General features: G+C 42.1%; 1 protein-coding gene across 1 annotated transcript; it reads left to right on the plus strand.

The window, feature by feature from the left end:
• The first annotated feature begins 478 nt into the window (after nt 1-478).
• On the plus strand, nt 479-5,868 carry trarg1b (trafficking regulator of GLUT4 (SLC2A4) 1b). The gene is made up of 3 exons (XM_063202143.1): nt 479-892; nt 1,205-1,328; nt 5,849-5,868. Exons 1-3 carry the CDS (start codon nt 479-481, stop codon nt 5,866-5,868), a joined length of 558 nt encoding a protein of 185 aa, XP_063058213.1.
• Nucleotides 5,869-11,692: the final 5,824 nt, after the last annotated feature.

Below are 11,692 nucleotides of genomic sequence, written 5' to 3' on the forward strand. Positions count from 1 at the left end.
ACTGAGTGCTCGTCCTTTTTCTTTAAGAAGCAAGCGCATAGTGAGACAGATGCGATGAGTCAGTGCTTCACTGGCACCATTAGAGCTGTAATCTGAAGTTTATTGTCAGAAAGACAGGGGTGGCAAAAAAGGCTTTGGTTCTAGCCATTGTGAGTTGAATTATCTTAATCAACACCGTCTTGGTCGTGCGTTTTATTCACTTTTTGCGCATACTATTTATGTTTAATCATAGGTTCTTTGGTTAGTCTGCAGTTAGGGTTGTAAACTGTAAAAACCAGACTTTTAGTTAATCCTCTGTCTCGGGATCTAGTAAGGAATCTATGTTAAAACATTGATGGGAAGCTTTTGAACATCTGTCAAGTAAGCAGTTGTTTTTCTTCAAGGTTTTCTTCAAAGCTGCTTCTCCAAGCCGCGCGGTGGATTTTGCAAACTAGCTTTTTATTATCATATTTGTTGATTTTGTGCTTGTTTTGTAGACATGGCCATCAATACAGACGTCGTCTACGAAAATGAAAAAGATGGGCTATCTTACAGCGAGAGCGGAATTTCTCATGCCACCGCTTACAAAGACACACAGAAACTTTTGGGTGTATCCACCACGGAGCAGAGTGACGGACACACTTTAAAACCTTTGGATTCCCTTTCCATGAGTCTGCGAGGCAGTGCGAAGTCCCTAAATGCCGACCAAAACGGGCACAGGTCCCCTATGAAGTCTGGATCTGTGGGAAATATTGCGGTCCCATCCCGTTCTCCATCGCGACTCAGCTTCAGCCGCGCATCCTCCCCAGGTCCCCCGCAACCCGCACCGCCCAGTTACCTCTGGCTCGCCCTGCTCTCCTGCTTTTGTCCGGGTTTCCCCTTAAACCTGTTTGCCATTTACTACGCGCACACGGTAAGTGTTAACCTTTATGCCGTCGGGTAACATCACCTTGAGAGAGTCAGGTTTGAGCGAGTCAGGTGCGCCATGCTCAAAGGGTGCGGTCGGTCTCGTCCACTCCTAGTTGGATAGGCTAACACATTGAGTCGAAAATGATGATGAACAAAGATTGCATCACACGTTCAGAAGCACCAAACGTGTGGAATGCAATATAACCTAGATCTAGATGTGTGAAACAAATCTGGGATTGACCTGCGTGAGATCCTGTGCGTGGGTCGTTAATGCTTGCCATTTTGCGCTTTGCAACTTTGTTACTTTCTCCTCTAGTCCCGGTCGATGGTGCAACTTGGGGATTATGATACAGCCAGACGACTGGGGAAACTAGCTCGCCTCCTATCCATCATTGCCATCGCCCTTGGTTTCGGTGTTTTCCTTTACATCATTATATCAGGTACTTAAATAATACCACGTCTCTTAAACGCATTACTTTCAAAATTATGTCTATTTATTTTTCAAGCATGCAAGACATATTATCACTAATCACTGTTAGACTTCTAAAGACACTAACAACTGTTCATGTAAGTGCATGAGCCCCGTACTATAGGCAGATTAAAAATACTTAGTTCTATAGCCATAGCTGCTGAAATGTCAATAAATGTGAACAATCAATGTTTAAAAAAATACTGCGTAGCCCCCTGATTGTATCCTACTCCAAATTTAAGGGCGCAGTATTGTGGCTGTACCTTGTATTTCACTTTACATGATGAACTGCAACTAACCACTCTCTCTTTTCTCCTAACCCCTCCCTCTGTTCTAAACTCCTCAATTGTCCTTGGTTATCTTTGTTTTTCAGAGGCAGTTTTTCTTTCAGAATGAAAAAGCCTACTTGTGATGTTATGGTTTTTGTTGTTGTTTGTTTGTTTTTGAAAGAAAGAAAGAAAGAAAAATGGAGATGATTTCATTTTAACTTCCTAATTTTAATAGCGAGTTTCCAAAAGTACCAAAGGTGACAGGGAACAGTAGAACGTGTGGCCGAGGGTGTGGCTCAGTGAGGAGGGCCAAGCAAAGGCCAAATCATGACTTCACTAGCCTACACAGTGAATTCTCCACACACATGTAGTGAGGATGAGGGCCTATAGGCAATGAGACGTGGAGGCCAAATGGTTGCTGAATCCTTGGAGAAAGGCAAATGCGTTCTATTTTTTTATTTTTATATATGTCGAATTAAAAAGTGTGTGTGTGTGTGTGTGTGTGTGTGTGTGTGTGTGTGTGTGTGTGTGTGTGTGTGTGTGTGTGTGTGTGTGTGTGTGTGTGTGTGTGTGAGTGTGTGTGTGTGTGTGTGTGTGTGTGTGTGCGTGCGTGCGTGCGTCCAAGTGTTTGTGAGTGTCCTTTAACATTCTGTTACTTTTCCTAATCTGCTATGTGATTGATATGCTGAGGAATGAGTTGCTGAAAAATTGACCTTTTGTAACCTCCCGTTTCTGTTTCATCTCTTGGTTCATCTCTTGGCATGTGCATTGGGCTCTTTGCATATGCATGTACTGATCTCTGAAGGGGGAAAAAACCCAAAGAACTGTACTGCACATGGCTACCTCAGCATTGACCATGCAAAGATGGTGTGTCTCAAAAAATGAAGGTAGTTGAAGGACTAATAGCAAAGCATGAGGCTGGCTATCATGACTACAAGCCTCTTTGAGACTTTGGTCTGGCTAGCTAACATTGTCAACCCATTTCTCAGAGTGAGCTACAATCGATCAGACGACCCATTTCCTCGCTCACCTGTTAACTGAAGTGGTGCGCCACTGCCTTGGTCATGACTCTACTGAGAAATTCCAAATGCTAGATTTTCATTGGTTCCCATTCCTTGGGGTGACAGAAGCAGTGTACACAGCTCGGTTGGCCAGACCAGTCTCGGAGAGATTTGCAGTCTCGATGGCCAGGCTAGCAAGGCATGGAACAGTAACCACATGCTGTAAATTTCAAAGTATGACCCTCGGATCTCTTGCTGGGTATATTCTCAATGTACATGCTTATATTTAGAAAAGAACACCCTAGCTCTTTTCCGATACTTACTGTGAATCAGCTTATTTATTCATACCCACTGTTAGCACTTGTTTCAATTATCTGTATTTATCATTTAACTATCAGTTTTTTTTTCCTCGGATGGAAAGTATGCCATACAAGAATCTTAAATATCCAGACGTGACCAGTATTTGTGTTTTGAACTATCTTTTCCTGTCTTTTCCAGTTGGTCACTGACAGTCAGACCCCAGATATACTGTCTTGCATTATACTCTGTGGATGCCATACAGCATGTCAACAATAAACCCGATCAAGCGTGTCAACTTCTGTGATTGTGCCGCATTCATTTTTAATGACTAACTCAACTCAAGAAAAAGAATCCCTGAGGTACATTTGGATGTTGTACTGTAAGGCCTTTTATGATAATAGGCCTAGTGATACAGGAAACTACATGCCTATGTGTTATATGATGAAACGAGTAGCTGAAAGGGTGACTTCCAGCTTAAGTGATATTCAGGTTTAGTGTGTGTCACCTTACATTGATGCGATTTAGGTGCTGTTTCCACATAGCAGGATATTTTTAAATGGTGGATTTTTTTTCCTGCTTAGGTGGAAACACAACAAGGGGATAAAAACAAAAACTCCATTGTAACAGATGCATATGCATTTTATCGCCTACATGGGATATTTTTAAAGCCTATTTTTTGATATATGCAGCTCCTTAGCTATTAGTGAGACTACTGTGCAGCCTATTAACCTAATCACACTTTACAGTATGTATTACTGCGCACCTGCATGGTACGTTTCTGTGTAAATAGCATCTTGCTGCTTTCCTTTTATACACAGAATCTTTATGAGAGAAATTGTTCTGTCCGTGCCATTGACACTATGTAGGCCTACGGCATATTCCTATGGCTCTAGTCGGGCACAAAAGCAGTGCCACTGCATACACACTTAAAGAGGAAACAATAGGCCTACACTCTCGACCTACTGACTGAATTAGACGGGCCGTTTCAAGGTATTTGGGGAACCTAGGCAAGGAGGGACTTGCCCCCCATTGAGAGAGATTTTTACAGCTGTACCATTGCATTTTTCCGTCATTGAGTTTAGGAAGCTGCTGCCACACTCACAAAGTTGTCATTGTGTCATTAAAATAAAATAACAGAACAAGTCATTACCAGCCCACCCTCTTCCCTACTTCTGGGGCCCTAGGCAATTGCCTGGTTTGCTTGCCTGGTTGTGACAGGCCTGAATCAGAGGCCTCTGTGATGTAGTATGTGCACAATAGGCGGTTGCCAGTCTGAAATGAATGACTTTCTTTCCATTCTCTCAAGTGCGGAACTGAGCAGCATGCTTATAGTGGCTGTATCCATTTATAAACCGTCATTCAAGGCCCTTTCAAGGTCCCTCGAGCTACATGTACAGTAATGTGGGTAATTCTTGTATAGAACTGCAACTCATCATAAGGGGGAATGAATGAATGAATGAATGAATTTATTTATTTATTTAGTCTATTAGATGTAAAAACATTGTACAGCAACAATAACCATATATTAAAAGGGATAAATAGACAGGGATGTACACAAAAAAGTCAGAAGACTTACTTCCATTGTGGTCCCTTATATGGCAGCAGGCTAGGGCATAAGATGGCGTTCTTACACATACATACATACATACATACATACATACATACATACATACATACATACATACATACATACATACATACATACATACATACATACATACATACATACATACATACATACAGTATGCATATTCATACCACATTCATTCAAAACTCAAAAAAGAAAAACATTTAAAATTACTCTGGAAAACACCTGACGCATAATGTTGACACTCTAGTAATTTTGTTTTAACCATTTTTTAAATGGGATAGCTGGAACTATTCAATTCAATGATAACATGCCATCTTGGAATTAGGAGTAAAATAACCAGGTTCAGAGAACAGATGGTAGAACATGAAAAAGGTAAAACTCAGTTATTTAACTTGAGGTGAGGTCTGAGATGAGCATATTTTCAGAAATGGTGGAATGAATGTCGCTTTAAATACAGTATATGAAGAGTTCAGATGCAAAACCCTGTGAAAGCCATTGCAAAAAGCTGTAAAAAATTCTATTTGAGTTTCTCCAAGTAGTCTCAATCCACAATCACTCAAATGCCATTGTCAAGTACAGGAAATCGAGCCCAAGCAAAACAATGATTTTTCAGCTTACAGAATTTATAGAAATATAGCCTATCTTTATAAACTCATCACAAATGCACTACGAGGGGTTTGTATCTGAACCCTTCACATATAAAACTCCCTTAGTCATACATGCCATGTCAGATGTTCTCTTGGTGCTTGAACATCCCCAGCTGTCTTTGAACATCTCAGGACCTATTAGCTTGCTATTTGTATTGGTGTGTATGCTCAGGACCTATTAGCTTGCTATTTGTATTGGTGTGTATGTTCAGGACATATTAGCTTGCTATTTGTTGTGTTGGTGTGTGCGGCTGCTGATTGGTGTGGAATCACTCTCAGGCATCATTTTGCAATTTGCATCATTGATTAGCCATTAAAAGCTGCTAAGAGGTGGAATTAGCCAGAGAGAGAGAGAGAGAGAGAGAGAGAGAGAGAGAGAGAGAGAGAGAGAGAGAGAGAGAGGAAGACAGAGGGAGAGTGCAGAGATCATCAGCTGTGGAGCATTGGGAAGGCAAGGGTTACTAACTCATACAACCACAGGCAGTCTGTACATATAACATTAATCATTTATTAGGCTATACCATCCCTCTGCCCATAGCCTACATCTATTCATACCCATCCATCCATGTGTCCGCTCATCCATCCCTTTATCCATCGACTGTATCCATCAACACCAACCAGACTCTTTTTTCCCCCATAAGTGTCAGCATGTGTCACAAGTGTTTCTGTTCTGTTGTGCTCAGACAGTCGAGATGTTAAGTGAAACTAACTATCCTTTAGTGGGAAACCTTTAGTGGGGAACCTTTTTCATTTGAGAGGCCACTTCGAATTCCTCCAAGGGCCGTATACGTCTTCCAAGGGCCGTACTATGAACACAAACCAGGATTTCCCCCTGCACTTTAGGCCTATATTGAAGGCAGGCAGCTTCCTTTAAAACAGATTCCACCTTCTCTAGTTCCCCGGAAAATAATTTAATTGTATTGCACATGTATTTTCTAAGATTCCTTTACAAAATATGTCATATTTCATGTGAAGCTGCATAACATTTAAATTATATCGGGGGGGTTGTAAAATGGCCTCAGGGGCTGCAAACGGCCCTCGGGACATAGGTTCCCCACCTCTACTTTAGTGTGATACTATCATATATGCCCAGTGATTGAATTTGTTGAATAGCATACACTGTGTGACTGACAATGACTGAAGGTCTGTCCTTCTCAATAGTGGAAAAATGGATCAGATAGACACAAACCCAAATCGAACACACTGGGATACAATATACAGAACCAACCCCTTCCCAGAAACGATGTTAAAGTGCTTTCAACCCCTTGGCCCTGAACCCTAACCATTGTCTGTATTGTGTCTGGCATACACACTGCCTGACAGACACGGTTAAGGGGAAAAAAGCACCAAAGACCTCAGAGAACTATAGACTTAGCCTTGGAAAATCGGATTCTATTTCTTAACAATAACATTTAGAGGGATAAACTACATTGCATTCTCACAGAAAATACTGGAAGCGTACTTGTCTTTTGGGGCTGAGCTGAGCAGTTTTATTTTTGATATCTCTATACCTAAATTAAAAACAAACTACTACTGAGAAAACAAAGCTAAAAGAAATGTTGGAAAAATCCATCCACCCAGTCAGAAGTTATGGGCCAAACAATTCAGCCATCTTGGATTCAAGATTTTTTTTCATTTTGAAAGTGTTGTAGCTCCGTGTTTTGGGGGATATACTAAATGACATACATGCTATTTTAAGTTGGCTAAGGAACGGTGCATATGATATAATTTTGAAAATCATCATGAGTCCAAGTGGGATTCAAACTCACAACCTCCATATCGCTAATCCAGCACCTTTACCATTGAGCCAAGCAGCTGGCTGTCATAGACAGTCCAGCAAGACAATATCACATTGCATTGAAGAGCTGAACAATAGACTTCTAGAACTGTAGTGCAGCTGCTCGTTAAGAATAGAATGTTGAGAGAAAGTGACAGTTGAGATGGAACCTTTTATTGGCAGCACCTGTTCTGATTGACTGTATGGCAGTTAGTATGGTGCTCTAAGGCAGAGGGCAGAATCAAAAACAGTTTCTAGGTCTTTAGCTTGCTGTTGTTAAAAAAACTAAAAGGAATTGGCACATGTCCTGGTCACAGATTGGAGTCATACTTGTGATCTTTCTAACAGTCTTTGAATGAAGTTTATAGGTTAAACGTATCAGTCACAAATGGATCTCTTGTGGAAGATGTGCTGACCTCTTCAGAAAGGCACTTCAAGAGTCAATGGGAAAAGCCATTGGGCCAGGCCTGCCGTTTTTACACACCTGCCATTTAAAAAGTAATGGGAGTTGGGACATGATACTTTCACAGTTTGGAGACATCTCATAGAGCTCGCTAACAAAAGCGTCGACTAAACTTCTAGGTGAAAGTGTTGATGTTTTATGACCGAAAAAGCCTCCTACACTCTGATCTGTAGAGTGGCGGAACCTTGGTTCATGAGCATTCTACCATTGTTTTCAATGGGGACCCAAACTTGCACAAAATCGACGAAAACGAAAAAAAAACGACAAGGGGTATGGACACACGAAGCATTTTTTTAAATCTCCAAGCCGAGCCAGTCGTTTTAGTGTTTGAACGGTGTCTCTATCTCGAAAGGCCTAGGAGGAGAGGCGGTTTCTATTTTTACTGACCTGCGCAAGAGAAGCAAGCAAGCATAAACTGTACTTAGAGATTACTAGAATCGGGCCTTGCTCTGCAAGCCCGCTTAATAAACTGTACTTAGAGATTACTATAAACATGGCAAGCCCGCTTAATAAAGACACTTAAACAAGATGGAAAACTGATATAGAAAGTCACAAGATTGTTTCCAACAGTCCATCTTATTTCAATAGATTGAGTGATTATGGTCTTCAGCATATCCACATTCATCATGATATCACTTCATTTGAGTCACTACTGAGCCATCTACTGTAGCCTACATGAAGCTGTGGGAGGATAGAGAAGAGAAGTGATCAATATTCTGTCTCCTCCTCCATCTTTGTTCTCACGGTTTTCATATACTGTATACAGTACGTCTGTTGAGCAGGGCTAGCTCAGCCAAATGACCTGAAAGAAGGTCTAATACATGCAGCAAAAGACCAGTCAATAATGATGCCTTGTTTGTAATTCGACACCAAGTTTTCTTGTGTGTTTTCAACAAATTCAGCACAGAGCAAATTTACACTTCCTGCAGCTTATACTTACTGTCTCATTATTATACATTATGTATTTTGTTTAGCCTGCTTAAATGTACACCGCCCCTCCTAACACCACCGCCACCACCCCCCTGCAAGGTCCCAAACTGCTTACCACGACTTTCCTTAAGTGAGGCAAATACTTAAACTTGAGTCTTCTTGCGTCCTGATTCTGATGCATTAGTCCGTTGCTTAATGCCCTTTCCTTCGTCCTCAGCTTGTGCTGAGCAACGTAACAAAAACGGATCCATACACAGGGAGTTCCTTTACCGGCGACTCTCCACCAAAACCACAGGCTTTGCCATGGCTCTCTCTCTCTCTCTCTCTCTCTCTCTCTCTCTCTCTCTCTCTCTCTCTCTCTCTCTCTCTCTCTCTCTCTCTCTCTCTCTCTCTCTCTCTCTCTCTCTCTCTCTCTCTCTCTCTCTCTCTAACATCCCTCATAAAACAGCTCGATTTTGCCCCCCCCACTTGCACTGTTTGCACAAAACTCCCGTTATAGTACATGCTTGGTAATGCAAATATACAGTACTTGGCCTTAATTCAGTCTCCAGGCTTCAGCAGCAGACATAACAGTGCAGACACCTGAAACACAGGGCAGAGAGATAAAAATATACTGTTGGAGAGGTTGTACTGTCTGTTCAGTTTTAGAAACACAATCTGCAATCTGGACTCCTGATCTGAGATGTGAAAGGTACTTGGCAGATTTTTGAGGGGCACCGGCCCCATAGAGGCCTAGCCTGATTATCATGACTTTCAAATCTCTTCGAGACTTGGTCTGACCAAGAGCATAACAACTAACATTCTTAGACGGCATGGTTGACCCACCTCCCTTGGCTTGCAACTGGTCGAGGGCAGCACAGGCTGAGCGACAGTTTAAACCAAACATTTCTTAGTCCCAATTAGACAGGTCATCAGCTGGGAAAATTAGGCCTTTCGTCCTACCGCACTTTTCTCTGTGGATTACTGACCAGAAGCCCTATTGGAAGAAATTAAAACATGGGGCCACGTCAATTTTTGCTCAGAATTCAATATGGCCGCCATTTTCCAAAATGACTTGTTTTCATGCATTATTACATTGTACTATAAGGTGATATTCATGAACGATTAACTACTTTCAGCACTATTCTGTCCTATTTCCTCACATACATGTTTACAAAGGTTGACTAAACTAAAAGAAATGAAAATAAAGTTGGCCACCTTGCAATATCCAAAGGAAAGTGCTGAAAATAATGATTGAAATGCACATACAGAGTGGCTGCGAAAATTAGGCCTATGTCAGGGTTTTCAGAGTGGATTACAGACCAGAAGGCCTATTTAAAAAGATTCAACAGCTGTTTGCCATCTCAAATGTGCTCCAAAATTCAAAATGTTCTCTGTTTTTCAGAATGGCAGACTTTCACACATTTTTCTCAATACTGTAAGGCCATAATTACCATTAAAGATGACCTATTTTTTCAGTTAAATTGTCCTATCTCCTTACAGACGTGACTATAAAGGTTGTCTAGAAAAAGGCATGAATATAGGGGGTGGACAAAATAACTGAGACACCTGTCATTTTAGTGTCATTTAGTTCCTCTTGCATTCACAGTTAATCCTGTTGGATGTGGTTCATCCTTCTTGGTGGTATGCAGACATTAACTTGGATACTGTGGCTCTTGATACATCACAAAGACTTGCTGTCTCGGTCAAAGATGCAACAGTTACACAGAATTTTTGAACTCTGACATGTCACCCATAATGTTGTGTGCATTGCAAAATTTTGAGCAAAACTGTACTCTTACCCTGCTAATTGAACCTTCACACTTCACTTTACTGGTGCAATGTGCCATTAAGGTGGGGGGGTAGGGGGGACCGAACGATGTGGAGGAGCGGGGGGATGAATGAGGGAGTGAGCGGGGGTAGGGGGGCAGAGTGGGGTTGGGGGGGAATGAGTCGGGGTTGAATTAGGAGGTGGGGGGGCAGAATAGTGTGTGGGGGATGAGTGAGGTGGTGGGGGGGAATAGTGTGGGGAGTTCGGGGGGGCAGAATAATGTGTGTGTGTGTGTGTGTGTGTGGGGGGGTAAGTTGAGTCGGGGGGGGGTTGACCTGCCAAACTTTTCCCATTGGATGGGGGGTGGGCGAGTATTTTGTGGGGGGGTGGGGGGAGAATGAGTCAGGGGGGTGAGCGTGGGGGGCAGAATAGTGGGGGATGAGTGACGGGTGGAGGGGCAGAGTAGCATGGGAAGGATGAGTGAGGGGGTTGGGGGCAGAATAGTGTGTGGGGGGGATGAGTGAGGGGGTGGAGGAGGCAGAATAGTGTGTGGGGAAAAGACACTGTAGAGCAGGGGAAAGATGAGCGGGGGATACGCACGCACGCTCATCCTTGCTCTATGCAAAAAAAATGTAGGCCTGAAAAACTTTTTGTCAGAAATCTAATGTGAAAAGTTTGGCAGATCAATAGCCTTTTTTCAGCAGTCAACTGTGTATGTGTAATTCAATCATTTTCTGACAACAATCCTTAGGATATTGTCTATAGGAAATTTACATCTTTCTGTTGCCAACCTTTGTACTCACGTCTATAGAAAGGAGATAGGACAGAATTTCACTGAAAATAGGTTATCTTTATTGATAATTGTGGTCTTACAGTATTGAGAAAAATGTGTGAAAGTCTGCCATTCTGAAAAACAGAGAACATTTTGAATTTTGGAGAACATTTGAGATGGCAACCAGCTGTTGAATCTTTTTCAATAGGCCTTCTGGTCTGTAATCCACTGTGAAATCCCTGACATACGCCTAATTTTCGCAGCCATAGACTCTGTATGTGCATTTCAATCATTATTTTCAGCTCTTTCCTTTGGATATTGCAAGGTGGCCAACTTTATTTTCATTTATTTTAGTTTAGTCAACCTCTGTAAACATGTATGTAAGGAAATAGGACAGAATAGTGCTGAAAGTAGTTAATCGTTCATGAATATCACCTTATAGTACAATGTAATAATGCATGAAAACAAGTCATTTTGGAAAATGGCGGCCATATTGAATTCTGAGCAAAAATTGACGTGGCCCCATGTTTTAATTTCTTCCAATAGGGCTTCTGGTCAGTAATCCACAGAGAAAAGTGCGGTAGGACGAAAGGCCTAATTTTCCCAGCTGATGACCTGTCTAAATAGAATGTCTCTGCTTGAACAACGTCACTGCCTTGAACACGCCTCTACCCAGGACGGTTGGACTTGCTCAAAGTTGATTAGTTCCTGACAAAGTGGGTGGAGTTTCCCGCTGTGGAGGGAACCCGAAAGTACCTGAACAAACAATTTTCCTGAGCGTGTGTAGCTGAGCCAAAGGTGTTGCATCACTGCGAGGGGGGAGCCTGGATAATAG

Source organism: Engraulis encrasicolus, chromosome 7 (genome assembly GCF_034702125.1).
Source record: "Engraulis encrasicolus isolate BLACKSEA-1 chromosome 7, IST_EnEncr_1.0, whole genome shotgun sequence".
Taxonomy (NCBI): domain Eukaryota; kingdom Metazoa; phylum Chordata; class Actinopteri; order Clupeiformes; family Engraulidae; genus Engraulis; species Engraulis encrasicolus.

Excerpts from the sequence above, each read along its gene's own strand:
- trarg1b (XM_063202143.1), top strand. The coding sequence starts at position 479 with ATGGCCATCAATACAGACGTCGTCTACGAAAATGAAAAAGATGGGCTA. Across the intron at positions 893-1,204 it reads CCATTTACTACGCGCACACG|TCCCGGTCGATGGTGCAACT; the intron begins GTAAGTGTTAAC and ends TTTCTCCTCTAG. Across the intron at positions 1,329-5,848 it reads CCTTTACATCATTATATCAG|ACAGTCGAGATGTTAAGTGA; the intron begins GTACTTAAATAA and ends TGTTGTGCTCAG.